This window comes from Macaca thibetana, chromosome 3, assembly GCF_024542745.1.
Source record: "Macaca thibetana thibetana isolate TM-01 chromosome 3, ASM2454274v1, whole genome shotgun sequence".
In the NCBI taxonomy this organism is placed as follows: domain Eukaryota; kingdom Metazoa; phylum Chordata; class Mammalia; order Primates; family Cercopithecidae; genus Macaca; species Macaca thibetana.
This window is the reverse complement of record NC_065580.1, coordinates 93,994,773-94,022,460: the sequence shown is the minus strand read 5'-3', so window position 1 is coordinate 94,022,460 and position 27,688 is coordinate 93,994,773. Positions and strand designations below refer to the sequence as shown.

General features: G+C 41.0%; 1 protein-coding gene across 5 annotated transcripts; it reads left to right on the top strand.

Moving 5' to 3' along the window:
* TRA2A (transformer 2 alpha homolog) lies at positions 1-27,688 on the top strand. Of its 5 annotated transcripts, none has more exons than XM_050783143.1 (10): positions 1-205; positions 724-813; positions 9,522-9,821; positions 10,113-10,246; positions 14,911-15,076; positions 18,037-18,225; positions 23,587-23,702; positions 26,179-26,307; positions 26,628-26,695; positions 26,885-27,688. In XM_050783143.1, the coding sequence occupies exons 5-10, from the start codon at positions 15,044-15,046 to the stop codon at positions 26,893-26,895; spliced, it is 546 nt and encodes a 181-aa protein (XP_050639100.1). In that variant the 5' UTR covers positions 1-205; positions 724-813; positions 9,522-9,821; positions 10,113-10,246; positions 14,911-15,043; the 3' UTR covers positions 26,896-27,688. The 5 variants fall into 5 exon arrangements, with proteins under 5 accessions (XP_050639100.1, XP_050639099.1, XP_050639101.1 ...); XM_050783142.1 differs by having other exon boundaries at positions 9,522-9,832; XM_050783144.1 differs by lacking the exon at positions 9,522-9,821.

Genomic DNA, 27,688 nt, shown 5'->3' with positions numbered 1-27,688 from the left:
GGCGCCGGCGCCATTTTGCCGGAGCCTGCGACCGAGTGGGAGTGGAGTGGAGCGGCTGTGGTTGCCGACTCTTTCCTCTTCCCCACGGTCCAGTCAGCGGGTTAATTAGGCCATCGGCCCTCGAGCCGAGACTTGTCTCTTATTTAGTTCTGGGGAGCGCCTCGTCGACATGAGTGATGTAGAGGAGAACAACTTCGAGGGCAGAGTGAGTACAAAGCCGCGGGAGCCGTCTAGGCGGCGGCCCAATGCTCGGGGTTTCACGGGAACAAGCGCGGTCGGGCGGGGTTGCGGGTAGTCCCGCGAGGAGCAACCTCTGGAGCCATCGCGATTGCTTCCTCCCATCCCAAGATGGCTTCTGGGTTCCACTCCTTCCCCAAACACCACGGATAACACCCCTCCCCCTTTTTTGGAGGCTGATTGATACCTGGACTTCTGGGTCCTCTTCCCGCCCCGCCCCCGCATTGCTCCCGTCCTTCTCCCCACCCCTGAGGCTTCCTTATGTCTGCTCCGAGGTGTGGGTCCCGGTCGCGGTTGGGCGGGAGGAGGCGGCAGGGAGCTCCCCTCCGTCCGGATAGTGGTAGGTGCTTCCTGCGGTGGCATTTCTGGCGACCCCGAGCATCGTAGAGGGTCTCGGGGTCGAAAGTGCGCGGGGCTGTTTTCCGGGCGGGGAGAAGCTGGCGTGGGACTAGCTGGGGCCTGTGTCTCCTTGGCTCTCTATTGCAGTGAGCGGCCGCGTCTCTGTTGGAACCGGCGGCGTTGCGTCTATAAAGGCGAAAGCCTTGAGGTTGAAGGTGGGACGAGCCTAATGAAGTGGTTAGTCAACGACCGCACCGACCCTTAAGCGTTCTTAAGACGAGAGCTGTGAGGGGAAAACTACGCAAGGAGCCCTTTTCCCTTAATGTCCCTTCGACTTTTGCTTTCACTTCGAAATGAATGTGGAAATGCTTTCACGCCTTATTTTTCTAATTCCTCGATGTTGGGTTTTTTCTCTTCTTTATATCTGAACTTTTTAATGCTCTTCTTCCTATGACCTTTCATCTAAAAACTGACCACTCCTATACAGCTTTTTACGGTAAAAAGAAAAAAAACAAAAACTGTCTTTAATCTTACATAACTGAACGAATTCATTGGCTCAGTATTAAGATAACTAGTCAGTATGTACTGTTCTGTAACTTAAAAGATGACCTGAAAATTAACAGGCCCTCTCCCATTTCTCTTCTCACCCTATCCCCCACCGAAGAGGGCTCAGAAGAAAGTTTTTATTAATGTATTTGGGGTCAGAGAAATATAAACATCACAAAGAATACGCTATACCCAGCTTAAATGTACTGGAACGTTTTTCAGTGAGTTTCATTTCCAAAGTTTACCCTACATTGGGAATTGTAGAAGTGAGTTCCTGTGAAACTGGAAGGAAAACAAAAGCCCCATGCAACACGTTCCGGGCTGTTGTGTTGATGTTTATTCTAGTCACTAGGGGAAGCACATAAAAACACTTGAGGTGTGTGTACTGGAGGGCGAATTTTGTCCTTTTTGGGAGTTCATGATATAAAGATCTAGAACCAAAAAGTCAAATCAGAAGGTCGGTTTAGGCTTTAGTTCTCTTTGAGGAAAGAGATTTAAAGCAATAGACTGTGATAGTTACCCAGTAGACTAAAGAAGTTGCCTTTCTTTTGATTGGAATTTTTTGGCAAAGTTTGGAGCATGGAAACAAATGAAAATTGAACTTGCTCATTTTTTAGGATGGTATATTGATTGCCCCAACATAACTTTCTAAAATCATGCAATAAGCATATATGATGGTAGTTGTAAAATGCTTCTTGTTTTGAAAATGTTGAGTAATTGTCGATAGAAAATGTGCTGTCCATTCGTACATTTCTTCAATTAACTTTCATTATTAAAAAAATTGAGGGGTTGATGTTTGATTTGGTTTGTGGGGAGTGAAGAGAACTACTAGAGGGACCTTGTTTGCTTTTTTTTTTTTTTTTTAATTTATCATGAAGTCTAGGAAAGGAGTAAGTTGCCGACAATTGTCACTTTTCCCTCCTAAGAAAGTAACATTAAGATTCCCACCCACCAGCCTGGGCGACAGAGTGAGACTCCCGTCTCCCCCCCCCAAAAAAAAAAAGATTCCCATCCACTTTTAAACTAAAATATATGTAGGCATTAAAGATTTATTTAGTAGAAATAAAGGGCCTTACGGCCCTTTGTGGTCATAAGAAAGACTTTTTTCACAAGTGATACCCAAATGTATTTTCATGGAAATCAGCTAGTGCTTGTAGGCTCACCTGTTGTATCTTTTTATGTTTTGTCTTTTAGTTTTTATAGGTTGAGATAATTGTCTTTATTTGCAATTGGTTAAAGAATTAGAACAATGCCAGAAGCTTGTCTGGAGATGTCCTTTTTAAATCGTTTCTGGCCGGGTGCAGTGGCTCACGCCTGTAATCCCAACAATTTGGGAGGCGAGGCGGGTAGATTACTTGAGGTTAGGAGTTCGAGACCAGCCTGCCCAGCGTGGTGAAACCCTGTCTCTACTAAAAATACAAAATTAGCTGGGCTTGGTGGCGTGCGCCTGTAATCCCAGCTACTTGGGAGGCTGAGGCAGGAGAATTACTTGAACCTGGGAGGCGGAATTGCGCCACTGCACTCCAGCCTGGGCAACAGAGTGAGACTCTTATCTCAAAAATAAATAAATAAATAGGTCCATTAAAGAAATTTTAAGTGGAGATGTCCTTTGGAGCTGGGAGTGAAAGTGGCACTTAAGCGGGGGCTTTCGCATGTCTTGATAAAAGTAATGAGTTGTTTGCCTCAATACAGCTTCAACCAAAATTGGGATTTTGAGCTCAAAAACTGTTAATGCCCTTCATAGAAATTAAGGGCAATGGAAATCTTTTCTTAACATTTTACACCTCTACCCCTAAAATTTTAAGAATTATACTTCATAAAAATGTGCAGTTTTCATACAACAGCCCAGTGTTGATAATAGAGGTTAATGATTCCTTATTGTTAGGGACCTATCTTGTAATTCCAGAGTTATTTATGTTTTCTACAGTTGAAGAGGAAAAATACCGCTTATTCTTGCCTCCTTTTCAGGATTTGTTTTGGCTTCTTGAGTAGCTGTAATATTTTTGAGACTCCTACAGGCCGGGCGGGGTGGCTCATGCCTATAATCCTAGCTACTTAGGAGGCTGAGGTGGGAGAATTGCTTAAACCCGGGAGGCAGAGAGCGGAGATCGCATCACTGCACTCTAGTCTGGGCGACAGAGCGAGACTCTGTCTCAAAAAAAAAAAAAAAAAAAAAAAAGGCAAACATTTATCTGTACCAATTTGGAATTAAAAGTTTTGTGTGTAAAGATTTTTTGTTAAAGAATAGAAGAAATGGGGGGAGGGTCCTTTTCTGAAATCTGAGAATGATAGGGATGATGACTACTTATTCAAAACCCAACTCTGTGACTGGCTTGTTTAAAACAAAACAAGGCCACGCGGACTTTGGGAGGCTGAGGTGGGTGGATCACAAGGTCAAGAGATGGAGACCATCCTGGCCAATATGGTGAAATCCCGTCTCTACTAAAAATACAAAAATTAGCTGGGCGTGGTGGCGCGTGTCTGTAATCCCAGCAACTCGGGAGGTTGAGGTAGAGAATCACTTGAACCCAGGAGGTGGAGGTTGCAGTGAGCCGAGATCGACCACTGCACTCCCCACAGTGCACTCCAGCCTGGTGACAGAGCGAGACTCTGTCTCAAAAAAAAAAAAAAAAAAAAAAAAAACCCCAAAACTTTTAAATTGGGCTTAAAATTTGTGTATGAAATTTTAAGATAAATGTGAGAGATGTCAGCATTTTGCTTATTCAGCATCTTTAGCAATTTAATTCCATATATCATCAAATTGACCTTACATAAGGGTAAAGCTTGCTTTCTTATAGTAGGGATAGTGTTAACCTAAGAGAGTCTTGGGTTTAATCTGTTTTCCTAAATTTAAGTACTATCATTTATCTGATTTTAATGCTTTCAATTGTTCTCCTCCCCCCTTCCATTTAAGCAAATAATTTGTAAACTTAAAAAAAAATTTAAATCTCGAATTTTTATATTTGAGGTTCTTTCACTGAAGGATGCTAATCTGCTCAATATAAGTAGATGGCAAGATTTTGAAAAGGAGCAGCGCAAGTAATTATACCCACAGTGCATAACTAATTTTACAGTTCTGTCATAGAGGCTTATACTTTGTACTACTCATTAAGTGGAATATAGAACCTTGAGATCTGAAGGAATGTCCAGGGATTCAAATATTTAGGGATGTGTGGTTTGGAAAACACTTTGTGGGCTTAATTTTGTAAATCCACCAAACTCTAACCTATGATGTAGCATAACAAGTGTGAAATATCATCAATAATCAGTATAGTAGTTTCTTAGAACTTGACTGACAGAAAACTTTCTTTGATAGTATCAGTGGGTGCTCATTCATTAGATAACTAAAAGATGTGTATTCACGTGCTAATGAATTAAAACTGATTGCTATTTGTTCATATGTCCTCACAAATTTAGCAAGACAGGCATGGAGGTGAAAAAAGATAGTAACAACCAGATGAGGGAAAGATTGTATACACTGAAGAAAAGTTGAGAGGAGAATAATAAAGGGAAATATGGTTTCCTTTCCCTCCTTTTAAGTTACTTCTATATATAGTTACATATAATCCTTCCTGTCCCATGACTTTCACCAAAGATGGAGTGACTAGGCCTGACTAATATGTAGAAGAAAACTTGTGATTTTTCCTTGAAACCAGGACCCTATCATCTGACTTACCAAGATTCATAAATACTGTATAACACCAGAAGATGAGAACATAGAGAATGCTGTAACAGGTTCTTAGTAGTTTGGGTTTAGTTGCTATACGGTTAAACCACATTAGCCCTTAAAACAAACTTGTTTTTTCTACCTTTGAAATTGCCACTTATACATTAGCTTTTTGAACATTACAGTTGATCATGATATATAAGCTAGGAGACTTATGAACCACATTTAAAATCTGTACTAAATATTGTAAATTTTACAGGTAATTTCACAATTATGGTATGAGTTTAAATTTGATTATATGTGGGTGTCAGTTACTAAATCATTTATGATAAGACTATTCTAAACTTCAGAGAATAAGCAAACGTACAGTATTAGAATATGTTTGAGCCTTTGCAGATAAAGACCACATTGACTTCAGAATGCAGCATATAGGCATGCTGCATTTAAAAGAAGGGAAATTATGTTTAAATTTAATATGAGCAGTTGCTATCTTCTTTTTAAGGGATTTGTTCTAATAGCAGTTATGGTTTAAGGAGAGAATGGAAGTGTTGCTTTAACTTCATGGGGTCTGTATAAGTATTCTACCATACCCGAGAGGAAGGAAGCAGAACTGTTCTTTCTATAGGCTGAGGTTGAGTAAATACAGGTTTTTTACAAGTCTTGAAGAATTTCTTTAGTAAATAGTAAGATGAATATTGTAAGGTATTTGGATAATTTAGGTACATTTCCCTTTGTTTGGGGTACTTGTGATTTTCCTGAATGCACTAGTGTGTATCTATGGAAATAGAGCTCCAATGTCATAAAGTGGCAGGAAAACACATTTTGAGTAAGTTTGTTTTACAAGCTTCTACTCATAGACTTGGACTTGAGTAAATTTGGCACTCTTAAATGGCATAGAATTTGCCTGGCCTTAATGTTAGAGTAAGTTACAGTATAGCATTTATATTGTTTATTTATTTTAATGGATAGCACATATATATATTGTATTAGAATTTCTTTTTGTAGTATGACACAGGCTGTATTAAAAGACTGCAATTATTGTTTGCTGTAGGAATTGTTCATGTTCCTCAACAGTATGTACATGTATATAATAACCCTTTTCCTGATTTAAGAATAGTACGTGGTTATTGTGGTTATTCAGTGTGTAAAATACAACTCTGTTTTAACACAGACAATTCTTGACCAGCTTGTATTGGTTACACTGTAATACTTTCTTAGTATTAGTTCCCTCCTTTTAATTTTTGGCCATTTCCTTCAACCAACAGCAGGGGCATCTTGATAATAGAATAGTTTAATCAAGCAGGCCGGGTGCAGTGGCTCATGCCTGTAATCGCGGCACTTTGTGAGGCTGAGGCGGGTGGATCACTTGAGGTCAGGAGTTCAAGGCCAGCCTGGCCAATGTGGTGAAACCCCATCTCTACTAAAATAAAATACAAAAGTTAGCTGGGTGCGGCGTTGGGTGCCTGTACTCCCAGCTACCCGGGAGGCTGAGGCAGAATTGCTTCACCCCAGGAGGTGGAGGTTGCAATGAGAAGATTGTGCCATTGCACTCCAGCCTGGGTGACAGAAAAACTAAACAAGCAAATAATCATCAAAACAAAAACCTGTTTAAGCAGGTTATGCTGTTAAAAGAACTTTTCTGCCTGGCTTCTGCTTTATAGCATGTAAGATAGACTGGAGGTCTATTTAAGATTTCCGTTAAAATTCATGATATGAGTTGAGTTATTAATCTGCCCATTTCAACTGGGCAGTGTATTTTTAATGGTTATTGGATGCAGGAGCCAGATTACTGAGGAAATGTAGGATTCTTTGACTGGACAGCTTTAAGAACAAGTAGTCTAGTGAAATAGGGCAGATACCACCCATTCCTAGCAATTTTTTTTTTTGCTTGCAATTTCAATTCATTTTCCAAATTATGGATAGTTTTATGAATTTCTTTGAGAAAAAGTTGAAATTATTTCATAATGAAGACAAGTCAGAGAGAAAAGGATTAGTCTAGCATTTATCCTCTTTATATAAAGGACTTCTTATAGCTTGATTCCTAATGTAGAGTTCCATGAAAGTGGCATTTATTTGGTAACAGCTTTTGAGAAATGTTACTTTATTTCTAAATAATTATATACTTGGCAGTTTATTCTTCCAGTTAAGTTTACTAACAGTGTTACTGACTGATTTGTTAATATAAGTGTGTAAATTGTTTTTGAAAGTTAAAATGAAGCCGGGTGTGGTGGCTCACGCCTGTAATCCCAGCACTTGGGGAGGCCAAGGCAGGCAGATCAAGGGGTCAGGAGATCGAGACCAGCCTGGCCAACGTAGTGAAACCCTGTCTCTATTAAAAACACAAAAATTAGCTGGGTGTGGTGGCGCGCACCTGTAATCCGAGCTACCCAGGAGGCTAAGGCAGGAGAATCGCTTGAACCCGGGAGGCGGAGGTTGCAGTGAGCCGAGATCTCGTGCCACTGCACTCCAGCCTGGGCTACAGAGCGAGACTCCATCTCAAAAAAAAAAAAAAAAAAAAAAATCATGGTGACAACTTCGTAGCTAGGAAGAAGAGGACTGTTTTAAACTTAGATATTTCCATGAAGAAATTTATGCAGACTTGAGATTTCCTCTGAGATAAAGAGAGAGAAGGGCAGACAACAAAGGAGGTTAGGTATTTGTGACACCTTTGATAATAAAAAGCAAAGCTTCTTTTAAAATAAATCTAATGTTGACCGGGCATGGTGGCTCACACCTGTAATCCCACACTTTGGGAGGCCGAGGCGGGCCGATCACTAGAGGTCAGGAGTTTGAGACCAGCCTGGCCAACATGGGAAAACCCCATCTCTCCTAAAAATACAAAAATTAACCGGGCAAGGTGGTGCATGCCTGTAATTCCAGCTACTCAGGAGGCTGAGGCAGGAGAATCACTTGAACCCAGAAGGTGGAGGTTGCAGTGAGCTTAGATGGCACCACTACACTCCAGCTTGGGTGACAGAATGAGACTCCTCCGTCTCAAAATAAATAAGCTAACGTCTCTTAAAAAGACATTCTATCATACCGTAATGCTTTGCTGCTACTCCAAAACTGGGATTTAAAATTTGAATTTTAAGATGTTACTGAATTATTTTGTTTACTTTAATAAAAGGTTTTTATTTCCATCCTAGTAAAATTAAAGGATTGTAGTGTTTTACAGAGGAAAGCCTCCTGTGTATATATAAGAAGGACAGTAGCAACTTTCGTAGATGATAATCCAGCTATTGCTATTCAACAGTAGCATAAATGAATGTTATGTCATAAGGTCTATTTTGTAGAAAGGGAAGCCAAAAGAGAAGAGGGGAGTATGAGATGCTCTTATCTGTGTGGTTAATGAACCAGTCTGTGAAACTTAAATTACAAGCAAATTAGCCATGCCTTTTTTTTTTTTAAATAAGATACTGAATATGCTGTTTTCATAGTTTCAGTGACTGAAAAAGCCCAGATTGCTGTGCCTGCTGCAGACATCTGTTCAGTAGTTTAGAGTATCTGAGATGCAGTGAAAGACTTGTAGGTAGCTAAATAGGAAAGGTTGGTATTGAGCGGAAAGGTAGCTGTGTATTTCAGTTTTGATAAATAAGTCTTGACATTAAACTTGAAGCAAAGGAAACATTTTCAGAAAGCTGTTTGAGTTGTGTGATAGTCTTAAGGCATAAATAAATTGGTATGAAATTACTTCTGTGAAATGGAGATAATTATTTACACTGATAATCAAGGCTTAACTGGACGGAAACCAAACTGTCTATCCTGTTTTGATCATGAGTGCCTCATATCTGTTTAAAAGAAAAAAAAAAAAAAAAAGCTTATGATCAGTAAGTTATTTTATTTGGAATGCTTTGATTTACATCCAATTTTTTCAGAAACCCATCACCTTTTGGATATAGGATATAGTCACTGAAGGGAGTGCCAGCATACATAAATGCATAAATTATGTAAAAACTGAACAAAACAGGTGGAATCAAAGATAAAGACCATGATATACATTTTGTACCTTCTTGCACATTGTGGTATTTCATGGATAATAGAGCATTTTAAAGTGATATGGTTGCAAAAATGTATATATCAGGAATTAATAAGCTAATGGGGAAATTTTAAGACTTTGATGCCTATTAGTTTTTTCAGTATGCTTGTTTGTCTTCAGAACATATTTTAAGTCAGAATGAACAAAGATAGTGGTCAAAGTTGAAAGAAGGTGTAATTTTACTGATTTTTTTCTTTTTGACTTATTTGAACTTTGATACGTGCTATGGGTGAGTTTAGATAGGTGTGTACAAATATTTCAGCCTGGGATGCCTTACTCTAACTATATCTTGATTTCTTAGCATAACTTAGTGAAAGCTTGTTTTAAGAATCTTCAGATTATAAAATAGTGAAAATTTAACAGGTGGGGGGAAATTATAGTTGTTAGATTTATGTTTGGATTATTTATATTAAAATTGCTCACATTTTAGGAACTAGAATGAAACATGGGAGGAGGGTGAAGAGTATGGTTAAAAAAACATTTAGAGAAATTTAGTAACTTCTCTGTTAGAAACTAGAGTTTTGAACAATTTTAAAGACTATAAAATTGTTTTTTTTTTCTTTTTTTTTTTTTTTTAAATTAGTTACTTGCACTTTACCTGCTGGCTTTTCCATTTGGTAGATAACATTCTGAACTCCAGCAGAGTTTTATAATCCCCACGTGCTTAAATATACTAAATGTTCTTTTTCCATTAAGGTTAATGTTCGTGAAGAAATTGAAGAGTTTTTTCCAAGAATGTGGAAGATAAATCAAGATAAAAGAAGGCTAATGAAAAGTATTAAAGATCAGAAAATTAAAATTGAATGGGGGAAAAAATTGAACAGAAGATTGGTCAGATAGAAGCACTTGAATTTTTTTTAAGGCTATTTTGAATTGTTTGAATTGGGGAAGAATACACGAAGTATGAAAAATGAAAAACTCAATGAAGAATGAAGAGAAGTAGAAAGCAAGAGTGAAGTAGAATTAAAAGAATCTGGAAGAATGAATGGGTCCTAGGTTAAGTAAATGTATGGTTTATGTTCCAGTGTCTGTATGATCAAGTTGTAGATGAATTTGCATGATTACTTAGTTAATAGAGAATTGGTGATCTGGTTCAAGTAGGGAATTATTGAGGACAGTTAGCAGTATTAACAATGGGTTATTATTGAGCTGAAATTTTTTCTGGAGGGTGTTGCCTAACCATTTGTTTTTCAGGAGCAATCAATATAAATAATTTCGGTACTTTAAATGTTAGGTGTTAGGCATCTACATGACCAGTGCCATTTGTAATACTGTCTTCTTTGTTAGGAGTCTCGCTCTCAGTCAAAATCTCCAACGGGAACTCCTGCTCGTGTAAAATCGGAGAGCAGGTCAGGATCTCGTAGTCCATCGAGGGTTTCCAAACACTCTGAATCCCATTCTCGATCAAGATCAAAATCCAGGTAAGTCTGTTTAAGATAATACTTAAAATATTCTTCTGGGGTTTTTGAGGACAAAGCTGTGTTGGCTGCATTTTGTGTAGAAATTTCACAAAAGACTCAAAATGATGTAGTTTTTCTCAGACTGCTCTTTGTAAATGAATACCATATCCCAGACAAAGACTTGGAAGTACGGCTTGAGCCCAGGAGTTCCAGGCTGCATTGACTGCACCACTGTACCACAGGCTGGGTGCCAGGGAGACCCTGTCACTGAAAAATAAGAAATTAATAATAAAATCATCTCCTGGCCCAGTTAATATATTGGATAGTTGCAACCAATACAAATTATGTGTATATAGCCATTGATTTAAGTGTGTTTGGCATTTGATAATTAGTGTTTGGTTTCTATGCCAACAATATTTGCACAACAAAAAGGTGGTTTTCTGCATCGGAGTCTCACATGTAATTTAGTGCAGAGAAAGTTGATGTGTGTATGTTATGCTGGTTGGTCAGAACGATTGAGAAGCATTTTTAGGATTTACATTCCAGCTACATTTTTATCTGAAGATTCTGACTCTATGTCCATGGTAGAGCTCTGGTCAGATGTAATTGGGCAGAAAAGTCCTCAGCTGATTCGGGGTCCCACCACCATGGACAACAGAAACGCTATAGTGAACCGATGCAGAACCGATGCAAAGTCACTGTCAAATGCCCCAGGTGTACTGAGGTGGGATAAAAAGTTTTAAGACAGGCTGGGCGCAGTGGTGCACCTCTGTAATACCAGCACTTTGGGAGGCCGAGGTGAGTGGATCACTTGAGGTCAGGAGTTTGAGACCAGCCTGGGCAACATGGTGAAACCTTGCCTCTACTGAAAATACAAAAATTAGTTGGGCGTAGTGGCGAGCTACCTGGGAGGCTTAGGCAGGAGAAGCGCTTGAACCCAGGATGTGGAGGTTGCAGTAAACCGAGAGATGGCGCCACTGCCCTCCACCCTGGGTGACTCCCTTTTTTTTTTTTTTTTTGAGATGGAATTTTGCTCTTGTTTCCCAGGCTGGAGTGCAATGGCGTGATCTCAGCTCACCACAACCTCCACCTCCCAGGTTCAAGCAATTCTCCTGCTTCAGCCTCCCTAGTAGCTGGGATTACAGGCATGTGCCGCTACACCCGGCTAATTTTGTATTTTTAGTAGAGATGGTTTGGGGGGGGGGACTCTCCATGTTGGTCAGGCTGGTCTCGAACTTCTGACCTCAGGTGATCCGCCTGCCTCGGCCTCCCAAAGTGTTGGGATTACAGGCGTGAGCCACTGCGCCTGGCTGGAAGAGTTTTATTGTCTCACTTTCATTGCTGTTTAGAAGTAATAATTGATGTTAAATTAAGGGTTTTCTTACTTTTTTTTTTTTCTTCGTTTTAAAATTTGGAACTGTAAATTGGTGCTAGCTAAAATGGGAAATATCAACTCTGCTAGTGTTATTATTCACCTATTGTGTTTCATAAGGTCTTCCCTCTAGTTTTATTCCTGTATTCCATATCCTCACTTTGTAAAATCATGCAAAAAGTTTTTGCTTGATTACTTAACAGAAAATTGGTGATCTGGTTCAAGTAGGGAATTACTGAGGACAGTTAGCCGTATTAACAATGGGTTATTATTGAGCTGAAAAAAAGTAGAGACTCTTGAAGAGTTTTGTTTTGTTTTGTTTTGTTTGAGATGGAGTCTTGCTCTGTTGCCCAGGCTGGAGTGCAGTGGTGTGATCTCAGCTCACTGCAACCTCCACCTCCTGGGTTCATTGAATACCATATAGAAGGTATTTTATATGACTGTCATCACTGCTGGTCTGTGTCAGTTAAGGGTGGGTCATATGAATGGTGGGTAAGAATTTGTTGAATTAGTTTTTTTTTTTTTTTTAAGACGGAGTCTCACTCTGTTGCCAGGCTGGAGTACAGTGGCCTGATCTCAGCTCACTGCAACATCTGCCTCCCGGGTTCAAGTGATTCTCTTGCCTCAGCCTCCCGAGTAGCTGGGATTACAGGCATGGGCCACCACACCCAGCTAATTTGTTGTATTTTTAATAGAGACAGGGTTTTATCATGTTGGCCAGGATGGTCTTGATCTCCTTACCTTGTGATCTGCCTGCCTTGGCCTCCCAAAGTGCTGGGATTATAGGCTGAGCCACTGTGCCCGGCCTGTTGGATTAGTCTTACAGGCAAAGAAAGGACTGCAAGCAACTGGGAATTAGAGGAGATGAACTAGAAAAGCAGCAGTAGACAAGTGAGATGTTATAGAAAGTATCAATAAGTAAAGGCTTAGGCTGAGTGTGGTGGCTCATGCCTATAACCCCAGCACTTTGGGAGCAAAAGGAGGGGTGGATCACTTGAGGTCCGGAGTTTGAGAGCAGCCTGGCCAACACGTTGAGACTCTGTCTCTACTAAAAATACAAAATATTTGCCAGGTGTAGTGGCACAGGCCTGTAGTTCCTCAGGAGGCTGAGGCAGGAGAATCACTTGAACCCAGGAAGTAGAGGTTGCAGTGAGCCAAGATCAGGCCATTGCACACTCCAGTCTGGGTGACAGAACGAGATTCTGTCTCAAGGAAAAAAAAAAACATGAAGACTCAGAAATGTTAGCAGTTTTGGGCCGGACACAGTGGCTCACACCTGTAGTCCCGGCACTTTGGGAGGCTGAGGTGGGTGGATCACAAGGTCAGGAGTTCGAGACCAATCTGGCCAACATGGTGAAACCCCATCTCTACTAAAAATACAAAAATTAGCCGGGCATGCTGGCAAGTGCCTGTAATCCAGCTACTCGGGAGGCTGAGGTAGGAGAATCACTTGAACCTGGGGGGTGGAGGTTGCAGTGAGCCGAGACATGCCATTGCAATCCAGCCTGGGTAAAGAAGTGAGATTGTCTCAAAAAAAAAAAAAAAAAAAGAAAAGAAAAGTTATCAGTTTTGATGGGCATTTAGGTGGTGGTTGAATTAGTTTAGCAGATGCTGAATTGCAGCAGGCTAAAGAAGGATGGGAAATGGAAATGATACTTAGCAGTGAGGGGAATGTAGAACTTTATGGGCCAGGCATACTGGCTTAACTGGGGAGGCCGAGATGGTCAAATTGCTTGAACCCAGGACTTCAAGACCAGTCTGGGCAACATGGCAAAACCCGGAAAAATATAAAAATTAGCCAGGCATGGTGGTGCAGCTCTTTGGGAAGTTGAGGTGGGAGAATTTCTTGAGCCCGGGAAAGAGAGGCTGCAGTGAGCTGAGATCACACCACTACACTCCAGCCTGGGCGACAAAGAACTATATGGAGAAAGTAGCAGAAAATCAAAAAGGATTTTGTTTGTTTGTTTTTTGAGATGGAGTTTTGCTCTTGTTGCCCAGGCTGGAGTGCAGTAGCACGATTTCAGCTCACTGCAGCCTCCACCTCCCGGGTTCAAGCGATTCTCCAGCCTCAGCCTCCTGAGTAGCTGGGATGACAGGCGCGGGCCACCACGCCCAGCTAATTTTTGTGTTTTTAGTAGAGACGGGGTTTCACCATGTTGGCCAGGATGGTCTTGATCTCTTGACTTTATGATCTGCCTTCCTCGGCTTCCCAAAGTGCTGGGATTACAGGCATGAGCCTCCGCGCCCAGCCTGTTTTTTTGTTTGTTTATTTTTGTTTTTAAATAGAGGTGTGGAGTCTTGATGTGTTGCCTGGGCTAGACTTGTCCTCCTGGGCCCAAGTGATTTTTCTTGCTTCATCTTTCATGTAGCTGGGAACATAAGCACACGCCACCGCACTTAACTAAGAATCGAATGATTTTATTTATTTATTTATTTTGAGACGGAGTCTCGCTCTGTCACCATGCTGGAGTGCGGTGGCATGATCTTGGCTCACTCCAACCTCCGCCTCCTGGGTTCAAGCGATTCTTCTGCCTCAGCCTCCCAAGTAGCTGGAATTACAGGTGCCCACCACCACGCCTGGCTAATTTTTGTATTTTTAGTAGAGACGAGGTTTCAACATGTTGGCCAGGATGGTCTTGATCTCTTGACCTTGTGATCTACCCGCCTCGGCCTCCCAGAGTGCTGGGATTACAGGCATGAGCCACTGCACCCAGCCAGGATTTTATTTTACAGCAATAGTTGGGTTTTTGTTTTTTGGTTTTTGTTGTTTTTGTTTTTTTTGAGTCTCGCTCTGTTGCCTGGGCTGGAGCGCAGTGGCCGGATCTCAGCTCACTGCAAGCTCCGCCTCCCAGGTTTATGCCATTCTCCTGTCTCAGCCTCCCGAGTAGCTGGGACTATAGGCGCCCGCCACCTCGCCTGGCTAGTTTTTTTGTATTTTTTAGTAGAGACAGGGTTTCACCGTGTTAGCCAGGATGGTCTCGATCTCCTGATCCGCTCATCTCGGCCTCCCAAAGTGCTGGGATTACAGGCTTGAGCCACCGCACCCAGCCCCCCCCCCTTTTTTTTTTTTAAAGAAGATGGGGCCTTAACGTTTTTGTAAGGTTAGGTGAAAAGGGTGAATGTAGAGAGGCTTGACTGAGAACAAAGTGGAAGATGTGGTGACTTAAGTGAACCGGAGGAAGAATACCCTTTCCTCAGAAACAAGGAGGAGGGACCTCAGAATAGTTAGGAATACATGTATACTTCCTTGGAAGAGGGAAGGATGTTAGCCATTTTGTTTCAGTATTTTTACCTAAATGTATTTCTCTCAAAGGTCGAGGTCAAGGAGGCATTCTCATAGACGTTACACTCGATCCAGATCCCACTCTCACTCTCATAGGAGACGATCTCGAAGTCGATCATACACACCAGAATACCGGCGGCGAAGGAGCCGAAGCCATTCTCCAATGTCTAACCGGAGAAGACATACTGGCAGCAGGGTATGTGGTTTATAAAAGTTAATGACTTATTTTCTCTTTCCTGTGTTTAGTCATAGCATGTCCTGCTTTTAGGAGAGCTTGGCCATTGTTTAGAAGTGATACTCTGGAAACATCCTTAATAAGCTGCTTTAGCTTTCAAAATAAAGGAAATACCACCATCTTTCATAAGCTTACATGTTTTATGACAAAGAATGCAAAGGGAGTATATTTTCTTTTTTTGAGACAGAGTCTTACTATGTCTCCCCAGCTGGAGTGCAGGGGTGCAATTTCGACTCACTGCGGCCTTAGCCTCGCGAATAGCTGGGATTGCAGGTGTGCGCCACCACACCCAGCTAATTTTTGTATTTTTAGAGATGGGGTTTCACCATGTTGGCCAGTCTGGGTCTCGAACTCCTGACTTCAGGTGATCCACCTGCCTTGGCCTCCCAAAGTGCTGGGGTTACAGGCATGAGCTACCGTGCCTGGCTGGGAGTATATTTTTCTTTTCATGACTTTTGAGTAAAAGGAGATGAAGGCTGGGCGCGGTGACTCACACCTGTAATCCCTGCACTTTAGGAGGCCAAAGCGGGTGACCTCACTCCTGAGGTCAGGAGTTCGAGACCAGCCTGGCCAACATGGTGAAACCCCATCTCTGCTAAAAAGATTTAGCCAGGCGTGGTGGCTTACGCCTGTAATCCCAACTACTTGAGAGGCTGAGGCTGGAGAATCCCTTGAACCCAGGAAGTGGAGGTTGCAGCAAGCCGAGATTGTGCCACTGCATTCCAGACTGGCCTTGGCGACAGAGTGAGACTCTGTCTCAAAAAATAAAGGAGATGATATTTGGAAAGAAATGTGTTCCAAGAATTCAAGTGAAAAGCATAAACTGAGTTGGGAATACTGGGATATGTTCAGAGTTTTTGATGGAGTAAGGGGGTCGAAGAAATACTAAAAACTTTTTAGTAATCATAGCTAACACTTTTATTCAGTACACTTCAAGCTCTTAATATTTCTGTGAGGCAAGTTATTGAGTCTTGGATATATGACATTGAAGGACTTTTGGTTTTGGTTTAGTTTTTGCTAACTGGCAGTCTAGATTTCAACCAGGCAGCGGAACTCTGAAGTTTTTAGAGCATGTTTGCATGCCGTGCTATACTTCTCCCACAGGATACTAACTTAAACTGGTGGAGCATGTCGTTATTTAATGTTTTGAAATCTGTAAATTTATTTCTAAAATCTGGATTGTGGGAACACTGAAAGAATATCCTTGCTAAAAAGTGAAAATGGGCCAGGCATATTGGCTTATGCCTGTAATCCCAACTACTTGGGAGGCTGAGATGGGAGGATTCCCTGAGCCCAAGGAAGCCAAGGCTGCAGTGAGCCATAATCGGGCCACTAAACTCCAGCCTAGGCAACAGAGTGAGACCCTGTCTCATGGAAAAAAATAAGAAAATGGAGGAGAAGGGGTCTAAATCAACAATTACAGATGAAGTCAGATTAAGTACAAATCTGTAAGGGATGTAAAGCATTTGAATAAACAAGAAAGATGGTATTAAACTTTTTTTTTGAGATGGAGTTTCGCTCTTGTAAAAACTAAAGATTCCTCTTCAAAGAGATTTTCCTCCCCATCTAATTAGAAATAAATAATAACTTCTCTTAGAAGCTAAATTTGTTCAAAGACCTGTGCTAACATTCTTAAATATCTGCTAGGCCAGGTGCGGTGACTCACGCCCATAATCCCAGCACTTTGGGTGGTCAAGGTGGGTGGATCACCTGAGGTTGGGAGTTCGAGACCAGGCTAACCAGCATGGAGAAACCGCATCTCTACCAAAAAATACAAAATTAGCTGGGGGTGGTAGTGCATGCCTGTAATGGGTAGTGTATACTGTGAATGGGTGTAGCTGCTTGGGAGGCTGAGGTGGAGGTTGTGGTGAGCCGAGATCGCACCATTGCACTCCAGCCTGGGCAACAAGAGTGAAACTCCGTCTCAAAAAAAAAAGTACTAGCCGTAATAAAAAAAAAAATCAATGTACTTTATGTTCTTAGCTCCCACAATTTAGCCTAAATATTTGCCCTAACATGCTTGTACAGGTCCAAATAAGCATTAGGTCATAGCCTGTTCCTCTTCTTTATTTAAAGGTGTTTTTACCTTTCTCAACATTCCATAAGTTACTTCCTCCTTCCTTTGTTCTCCTGCCTTTGCCTCTTTTAAAAAGTTCTAAGTTACTAGCCAATCAAGACAAATACAGAATGTGAAGTCCCGTTCCAACCAATAAAAAACAGACACAACAGTAAGGTAGACATATCAGATTATAAATGACCCTGTTTCCTTTGTTCAGTGTACTCTTGTAACAAAACTGCTGACAAGTGTACCCTTTCTCCAGAAAATAAAAATGGCCTTACTAAAAAAATGTATGTTCAAGTGGTACTTCTTTACAACACCGAGAAACAAACATTTCTAACACACTTGTCACCTAGGCTGGAGTGCGATGGCGCGATCTTGGCTCACTGCAACCTCCACCTCCAGGATTCAAGCGATTCTCCTGCCTCAGCCTCTGGAGTGGCTGGGATTACAGGCACCTGCCAACATGCCCGGCTAATTTTTGTATTTTTAGTAGAGATGGGGTTTCACCGTGTTGGCCAGGCTGGTGTCAAACTCCTAACCTCAGGTGATCCACCCGCCTCAGCCTCCCGAAGTGCTGGGATTACAGGATTTTTAGGATACATTATGAACGTTGCTGGGCTGGAGAGTAAGAACATTTTAATTCAGGCAATAGACAGAAAGCATATCCCAAAGAAGTCCTTGGGTGTACTGTGAATTGTAAAATACGGCTCATCTGCTCTAGTTTTCTTAAAATCTTACCTCTAAATTACTAGAAACAATATATTTTTTGTGTATTAGATGAGGTGTTCTAAACAAAGTATTTCTGTTTCTTTAATTTTGATTTTAATTTGGAGTTTTAAATAATGTTTTTATTCAATAGGCAAATCCAGATCCCAACACTTGCCTTGGAGTGTTTGGCCTCAGTTTGTACACAACAGAGAGAGATCTTCGTGAAGTATTTTCTCGATATGGACCATTGAGTGGTGTCAATGTGGTTTATGATCAGCGAACTGGACGATCTCGAGGATTTGCATTTGTGTATTTTGAGAGAATAGATGACTCAAAGGAGGTAAATTTGTCTTTTATATGCCTGATTATAGTACTGAATTAGTGTGAAAAGTTGATTAACAGACTTTTGTTTCTGTAAACATTGCATCCCTTTTTCTTTCTTTCTTATTTATTTATTTTTTAAGATAGGATCTTGCGGCTGGGTGCGGTGACTCAGGCCTGTAATCCCACCACTTTGGGAGGCCGAGGCGGGCGGATCATGAGGTCAGGAGGTCGAGACCATCCTGGCCAACACGGTGAAACCCCGACTCTCCTAAAAATACAAAAAATTAGCTGGGCGTGGTGGCGGGCACCTGTAGTCCCAGCTACTCAGGAGGCTGAGGCAGGAGAATGGCGCGAACCCAGGAGGCAGAGCTTGCAGTGAGCCGAGATCACACCACTGCACTCCAGCCTGGGCAACAGAGTGAGACTCTCTCAAAAAAAAAGAGAGAGAAAGAGAGCCTGATTATTAATAGAACTTCTAGATATATACAAATATATATATATTTTTTAATTTAGAAGACAGAAGGTCTAATAAAACTAAAAGTATTAAGCTTCAAGTTCCTTAAAATGCAATTTTATAAATCAATTACTATCAACTTTTAGTAAAGAGTAAGCGAGCCTAGGCCAGGTATAGCAGCTCACATCAGTAATCCTAGCACCTTGGGAGGCCACGGCAGCAGGAACAGTTGAGGCCAGGAGGAGTTCCGAGACCAGCCTAAGCGACACAGCAAGACTCCCTGCAAAAACTTAAAGCAAGCCTACCACTTCCTTTATAACACCTAATATGTTAGAATAGCACTATTTCAAATCATTGACATTGATTAGCGACAGAGCGAGACTCCGTCTCAAAAAAATAAAAGATAGGATCTTGCTGATTTTGCTTTGTTGCCCAGGCTGGAGTGCAGCCTTGACCTCCTGGGCTCAAGCAGTCCTCCCACCTCAGCCTCCTGAGTAGCAGGGACTACAAGCGTGGGCCACCATGCCCAGATAATTTCTTGTAGAGATGAGGTCTCACTATGTTACCCAGGCTGATCTTGAACTCCTGGCCTCAGGTGATCCTCCCAGAGTGCTGGTTTTACAGGCATGAGCCATCATATGTGGTCTGTTGTGTCCTTTCTAATTTTGACCTGATTCAAACTCTGCCTCTCAGTGTTAACAGTTGGAGTGACCACAGTTTCACTTTTTTCAGTTATGCTCTCTGGTATAGGCATATCCTAATTGAAATCTGGCTGTGTAAAGTTAATGGAAAAAGTTAAAAGTTAATGGAAAAAGTATATATGTGTAAGTGTTCTCTTTTGAATAAGCCATAATGATGCTCCAAATAGGTGATTACGTTAACTTTAAAAATAATTCTGGGATGTTTAGGTTTGATATGTTTAATTTTGTGTCTATAACGAGGAAGGAACTTTGTTTTTCTGTTCTCTAAATGTTCATGTATCAGTCTGTTCAATAATTGAAAAATACTACAAGGAAAGAATTGATAATTTTTTAATGCTATTCTTGTCTAACACAATGAACTAATCAATGTCAATGATTTGAAATAGTGCTATTCTAACACATTAGGTATTATAAACGAAGTGTTAGGCTTGCTTTAAGTTTTTGCAGGGAGTCTTGCTGTGTCGCTTAGGCTGGTCTCGGAACTCCTCCTGGCCTCAACTGTTCCTCCTGCCGTGGCCTCCCAAGGTGCTAGGATTACTGATGTGAGCTGCTATACCTGGCCTAGGCTCGCTTACTCTTTACTAAAAGTTGATAGTAATTGATTTATAAAATTGCATTTTAAGGAATTTGAAGCTCAATACTTTTAGTTTTATTAGACCTTCTGTCTTCTAAATTAAAATATATATATATATATTTGTATATATCTAGAAGTTCTATTAATAATCAGGCCTTTTTTTATTTATTTTTTTTTTTTTTTTATTTTTTTTTTTTTGAGACAGAGTCTCACTCTGTCGCCCAGGCTGGAGTGCAGTGGCGCAATCTCGGCTAGTACTTCAGTTTTTAATCATTTATGTCACAGGCAGTTTAATGCCTTAATTTGTCAGTATTATGACTTTTTTTTTTTTACTGTTACATATTTGTGATTTATATATATTTCTTTTCTCAAGAGATAAAGGTATCAAGAAATACTAGGATATCTGAGCTGAAGTAAAAGTTGCAAAGCGCAAGCCAGAACACAGTTTCTTTCTTCTTACTATTTTTTAATATGAAACATGTTTATCGCTTGATTCCACCTCTCCCCCTTCCACTTCTGGATAAAGCTAAAATGGCAGGCCGGGCGTAGTGGCTCGCACCTTGTAATCCCAGCATTTGAGGAGGCTGAGGTGGGTGGATCACCTGAGGTCAGGAGTTCAAGACCAGCCTGGCCAACACAGTGAAACCCCGTCTCTACTAAAGTACACAAATTAGCCGGGCATGGTGGCATGTGCCTGTAATCCCAGCTACTCGGGAGGCTGAGGCAGGAGAATTGCTTGAACCTGGGAGGCAGAGGTTGCAGTGAGACAAATTCGTGCCACTTCACTCCAGCCTGGGCAACAGAGCAAGACTCCACTCCATCTCAAAAAGAAGAAAAAAAAAAAGCTTAAATGGCAACTTTAAAGACAGGAGCAGTTACTTAGTGGCAGGTTTAGAAGTTCCTTTTAGTTCACTAGGTGACAATGTGTTACTTAAGGATTGGGTTGACTAGGCTTGTCAGCTAAATCGCAGTTTCTCTTTTCAGTTGCCTAGGCTGAATCCTCAGCTAACACAGGCATGTTGTATGGTTTCTTCTCTATGGCTGAGACTGCCTCCAGTCTTTAGGGACAGGCAATCTGAAGTGATTTGATTTTTTTCTTGTTTCTGGTTTTTTTTTTTTTTTGTTTTTTTGTTTTTTGTGATGAGTTCTTGCTCTTTGCCCTGTCGCCTAGGCTGGAGTGTGATGGCACGATCTCAGCTCACTGCAACTTTCGCCTCCCAGGCTTAAGTGATCCTCCCACCTCAGCCTCCAGAGTAGCTGGGACAACCCCGGTGCACACCACCATGCCCGGCTAATTTTTGTATTTTTTGGTAGAGACAGGGTTTTGCCCCATTGCCCAGGCTAGCCTCAAACTCTGGACCTCAAGTGATCTGCCCTCCTTGACCTCCCCAAAGTGCCAGGATTACAGGCATGAGCCACTGCAGTTGGCTAAAGTTTTTTTTTTTTTTTTTTTTTTTTTTGGAGACAGAGTCTTGCTCTGTTGCCAGGCTGGAGGGCAGTGGCACAATCTCGGCTCACTGCAACCTCCGCCTCCCGGGTTCAAGCAATTCTCCTGTCTCAGCCTCCTGAGTAGCTGGGACTGCAGGCGCACGCCACCACACCCAGCTAATTTTTGTATTTTTAGTAGAGATGGGGTTTCACCATGTTGGCCAGGATGGTCTCAATCCTGACACCTCATGATCCGTCCATCTTGGCCTCCCAAAGTGTTGGGGTTACAGGTGTGAGCTATCATGCCCAGCCTAAAGTGATTTTTAAAATCTTTTTAAAATTTGTATCCCTTATTAACTAACTTCTCCCTGATTCTGAAAATTTCACTGAAGTGTCAAAGTTGTTAGAGTGCATGTGGTGAAGATAATAATATAAGCTCCTCACCTTGTTTTAGTAAGAAGTACTTAGAGGTTTTGTGTGTGTTTTTGGGGGCAGTGCTTAGGATGGGATGAGGGGAGATCAACATTGAGTTTTGGAACTTCAAATGGAAAATGTGTTAAATTTTTGCAGCTTTGCTTTTACAGACATTTATGTGATGTAAAGTTCTTTTTAAAAATTGAACCGGGTGTGGTGGCTCATGCTTCTAATCCTAGCACTTTGGCAGGAGGATTACTTGAGCCCGGGAGTTTGAGACCAGCCTGGGGAAACATAGGGAGACTTGGTCTCTACAAATATATATGTGTGTGTGTGAGAGAATAGGAAAAAAATTGTTCCAGAAACAAATAATACTCTAAAGAGTTCTTTTCAAAGAGACATCTCTTGATCTTCAAGAATTAGGCTGTGCAAGGTGGCTCATGCAATTTGGGAGGCTGAAGTGGGAAGGCCACTTGAGGCCATGAGTTAAGAGACTAGCCTGGGCAACATACCCAGATCTTGTCTCTACAAAAATAAATGCTTGCAGGCTGGGTGTGGTGGCTTATGCCTGTAATCCCAGCACTTTGGAAGGCCGAGGCGGGCGGATCACGAGGTCAAGAGATCGAGACCATCCTGGCCAACATGGTGAAACCCCGTCTCTACTAAAAATACAAAAAATTAGCTGGGCATGGTGGCGCATGCCTGTAATCCCAGCTACTTGGGAGGCTGAGGCAGGAGAATCACTTCAACCCAGGAGGCCGAGGCTGCAGTGAGCCGAGGTCACGCCATTGCACTCCAGCCTGTGCAACAAGAGCGAAACTTGTTCTCATAAATAAATAATAAAATGCAATCCATTGAATGGAATACTGTTTAGACCCCTTCTCTACCAATAATTTTTGTTTTAATTAGCCAAGCATGGTGGCACAAACCTTGTGGTTCTAGCTACTTAGGAGACTAAGGCTGGAGGATTGCATAAGCCGAGAAGTTTGAGGCCACGGTAAACTATGATCTTGTCACTGCCAGCTTGGGCAACGGAGTGAGACCTTGTCTTTTCTTTTGTTTTGTTTTTTAATGACATTTAGTTTATAGGGCACTCTTACAGAGAAATATTTGTGGATACATAAAAATTGTGTAGCTTTTATTAGTTTATTATACTTTTATTAGTTCAGTCTCAGTAAAAGGCTGAAAGGCATTACCATAAATTTGTTCTTGTCTATTTATATCATCATTTCTTGACTGCTCACTGAGTCTTGTCAGTATACTAGACTGCAAACTAAAGAATAAGATTGGGGGCAGGTTATAAAAAGAACCTGTATAAAGCTTAGCAAACCCTTTTTAATGTTCTGAAGTCAGTTTTTATAAGTGAAATCGCCGGAAACTAGAAAGTATGAAATGGCAGTCTACCTGGGCAACCTACAAAATTAGCTTGAAAAGACTTCAGTCTCCGCTCCGCTGTTGATCTCATAGAATGGGGAATGGGAATTGAACCAAAACTGGAAAATTATTTGGGAAAGTTTATTAACTACTGTTTGTTGATCTCATGGAGTGGGGAATGGGAATTGAACCAGAACTGGAAAATTATTTGGGAAAGTTTATTAACTATTCTTTCTGCTGAGTATATTAAAATGTGTTCTGGACATTGTTGAGGTCTAGAATTGTCTATACAGTGCCCTGTACAAGCTACATTGCTGTCATTTTCAAAATCAGGAGTTTATTTGGATTACAAATACTTTGTGCTTAATTTTAAGTAATGATTACTTCAAGACTGGTGAATTATATGTGACTTTCTGTGCCTGTTCTTTCTAGGCTATGGAAAGGGCAAATGGAATGGAGCTGGATGGTAGAAGAATTCGGGTGGATTATTCTATCACCAAGAGAGCACACACACCAACACCAGGCATCTACATGGGCAGACCAACTCAGTAAGAGTTCAAGTTTCCTAAGCTAAACTATGAAATCCACCAGAAATATGTGCAAAATTTTGATTACTCAGAAAAACTTTTTTCCTATAATTAGAATTGATTTTGGCAAGGGTGTGGGTTTGAGACATGGTCTCACTCTGTGACCCAGGCTGGGCTGCTGTGGCGCCATCTCAGCTCACTGCAACCTCTGCTTCCTGGGTCAAGCAGTCCTCCCACCTCAGCCTCCTGAGTAGCTGGGACTACAGGCACGTGCCACCACGTCCAGCTAATTTTTGTATTTTTTGTAGAGATGTGGGATTTTGCCTTGTTGCCCAGGCTGGTCTTGAAATCCTGGGCTGAAGTGATCTGCCCGCCTTGGCCTCCCAAAGTGTAGGATTGCAGGTATGAGCCACCATGCCAGGGGAGAGTTGAAAGTTAAATACATTGTTTTTTGTGTATTTCAGAGGTAAGATTTCACTATGTTGTACAGGCTGGTCTTGAACTCCTGGGCTCAAGCAATCCACTTGCCTCAGCCAGTCTTTTTATTTTTACATACATATGTTTGAGCAACAGGGTAAATTAAAACTATCAAAAGTGCATCCTGGCTTTTTTTTCCCCCCAGCCTGGCTGAGCTCTTTGTACTGTACAAGCAGAAAAATTACTGAATACTAGAAAAATATCATAGGCTGTTTAAATATTGGTTCTCTTTTTGTTCTTATGTGATTTGGGGAAGTCTCTGTGTTTAAGACAGATTTTATTGATTTTAGCATTTGTTAAAAATATTAAAAGATGCCACAGTAGGCCAGGCACAGTGGCTCAACACCTGTAATCCCAGCATTGGGAGGCCAAGGTGGGTGGATCACTTGAGCCCAGGAGTTTATGACCAGCCTGTACAACATGGTGAAATCCCATCTCTCCTTAAAACATACAAAAATTAGCTAGGCATGGTGGCATGTACCTGTAGTCCTAGCTACTCAGGAGGCTGAGGTGGGAGGATTGCTTCAACCTGGGAAGCAGAGTTTGCAGTGAACTGAGGTTGCGCCTCATAAGCTAAAGAATAAAATTGGAGGTAGGTTATAAAAAGAATCTGTAGCACCTTGTGAGCAACCTTGGCTCACTGCAACTTCTTCCTGGGCCAAAGCAATCCTCCCACCTCAGCCTCTGAAGTAGCTGGGACTACATGTGCATGCCGCCATGCTAATTTTTTTGTTTTAAAGAGAGAAGGACTCTCTTAGAGCAAGAGGTCTCATTACATTGCCTGGGTGGGTCTTGAACACCTGGGCTCAAGGAATTCACCCACCTTGACTTCCCAAAGTGCTGAGATTATAGGCATGAGCCACGGTACCCCATCCTGATGTGTAGTGGCTCACACTTGTAATCCCAGCACTTTGGGAGGCCGAGGCAGGCAGATCACTTGAGGCCAGGAGTTCAAATCCATCTTGGGCAACGTGGCAAAACCCTGCTTCTACTAAAAGAAAAATACAAAAATTAGCCAGGTGTGGTGGCACACACCTGTAATCCCAGCTACTCGGGAGCTGAGGCACAAGAATCACTTGAACCTGGGAGGCGGAGGTTGCAGTGAGCCTTGGCGACAGAGTGAGATTCTTTCTAAAAACAAAAACAAAAAACGTAAGCAGGGGTTTTGATAATGTTTTTAAATATACAACCCTCCTGGCTGGCTTGTGATGTTCATTGGCCAGGCGCAGTGGCTCACACCTGTAATCCCAACACTTTGGGAGGCCGAGACGGGTGGATCATGAGGTCAGGAGGTTGGGACCACGGTGGAACCCCGTCTCTACTAAAAATACGAAAATTAGCCAGGCGTGGTGGCGGGTGCCTGTAGTCCCAGCTACTTGGGAGGCTGAGGCAGGAGAATGGTGTGAACCCGGGAGGCAGGGCTTGCAGTGAGCTGAGATCGCACCAATACACTCCAGCCTAGGTGACAGAGCAAGATTCTGTCTCAAAAAATAAAAATAAAATATACAACCAAAGGCAGTATTCACAGAGGTATTTCTTGGGAATAAAAGAAGGAATATAGTCATTCCTTGGTGTTCTCTTTGGTGTCCAGAGTTAGTTACTTTAAAATTCTTGGTGTTTATTGCCTTTTAGTCACAGGGATACACCTTTTATTCATTTATTTATTTATTTTACCAGTCTCATTTAGCAGTAGGGATGCATATTAGCATTTTTATACTGCTGCTCAACACAGTGTTTCATCGTTTCAATTTGTTGAAAAGGTTTTGATGATTTGGGCAGTGCATTAATAGAAGAGCAGTTAATAGTTTTGAGAGTTTTGTGAAGTCCTTCTTGGTTATGTATGTAGTGAATAAGGCAAAGCAGAATACCATGGGAGTCACTAAAATGAGATACGGAGGCAATTTCTGATGAAAGGGATGTTCTTTCTCACTTTTCTCTTTTTTAAGGCATTCAATTTCTATTAAAGTGTCCTGGAAAATAGTCATTCACACTAATGCAGAATTTTTACATTTTTCTGCAGTAGTGGTGGTGGTGGAGGAGGAGGAGGTGGTGGTGGAGGTGGAGGTGGTGGCAGACGTCGAGATTCTTACTATGATAGAGGATATGATCGTGGGTATGACAGATATGAAGACTATGATTACCGGTACAGGTAATGTTTTAACTTGAGCTTTCTGTTCTAAATTAGATGATAGTAGTGTTTGGCACTTTTATGTTTGATACATATGAATAAAAACTTGATTTTTAAAATAGATCATATATGACGCTTTGGGAACAGAAGTTAGCAATCTGTATATGCCAGTATTTTGTTGTGCTCTTTACTTTTCTGGTCTCATTGGCACAAAGAGAACTTAATATTAAGTAGTTATCACCTTAGGTACATTATTATTTTGAATGATGAGGAATTTTTATTTTCATCGGCCTCAGTGGAGTGATTATATAGTATGCTAAGTAATCTTTCATTTCTTACAGAAGACGATCACCTTCTCCTTATTATAGTCGATACAGATCACGATCAAGATCTCGTTCCTACAGCCCAAGTATGTGAACTTTGCTTTTGTAGCATTAAAAACCTCATTTCTAATTAATGGCTTACTTTAGAATATTAGAGTATAAGGTGGAAGGTGGCAGTTAATAGTTGGAAAAATATTAGGCAAATTAAACTATAATTGTTAACTTGTTCTTCTTTTTTTTTTTTTTTTTTTTTTTTTTTGCTTTTTCTCTTTTAGGACGCTATTGATAATGGAATGGTTGCAATTAAGGACGTTTTTTTCCTCTTTGTTTTCTTTCTTTTTTTTTTTTTTTTCCTGAGACTTCCCCAAGCTTTGGATTCTTCCTACTCCTTAAGAAAAAAAATCGTTGATTTAGCATCTACACTTTTGTCAATTGTGTTGCTGTTTTCCACCCCTTTTAATTATACTCTTAAAGATGTAATTGTTGTCATTTTGAGCAGTTAAACATCTTGAGTATAAAAAGAACCCCAATGTTATGCTTTGTAAATTTTTTTTTTTTTTTTTTTTTTTTTTTTTTTTTGCTTTTACCTAAACTTCTAACTAATCAAATAAGGAAAGAAACTGTCTTTTTAAAGCTTATTTTGTGTTAGATACTGTATTAGAGATCTGCATTTATCATGAACTCCTTTTTTTAACTTTATTTTCAGGAAAGTAACACATGAAGTAGTTCAGTCGTGTCAGGATTGTCTGGGGTGGAATGGAACAGTCAAGTAGTTGAAAGTTTTTTTTTAGAGATGGAAAGTTTGTGAACTCCTGTAAAACATGCTGTATTTGAAATACATCTGTTAAAACTTAAAAACTAAAGTGTGATTTTTTTGTTGTTATTGTTAAATTTATTGAAGTTTAGTCCCTTAATCAGTGAAGGACAACCCTTATTTATTACCTACAGCAGTTGTATAATTTGCTGTTAGAAATTCTGGTATTGGGACAGTGGATAAGCAGGTTATCATATAGCATAGAATTCTTGAAAGATACATGTGGGGAAAAGTAGTCTCAAATAAAAGCTAATTTCTTTGAAAA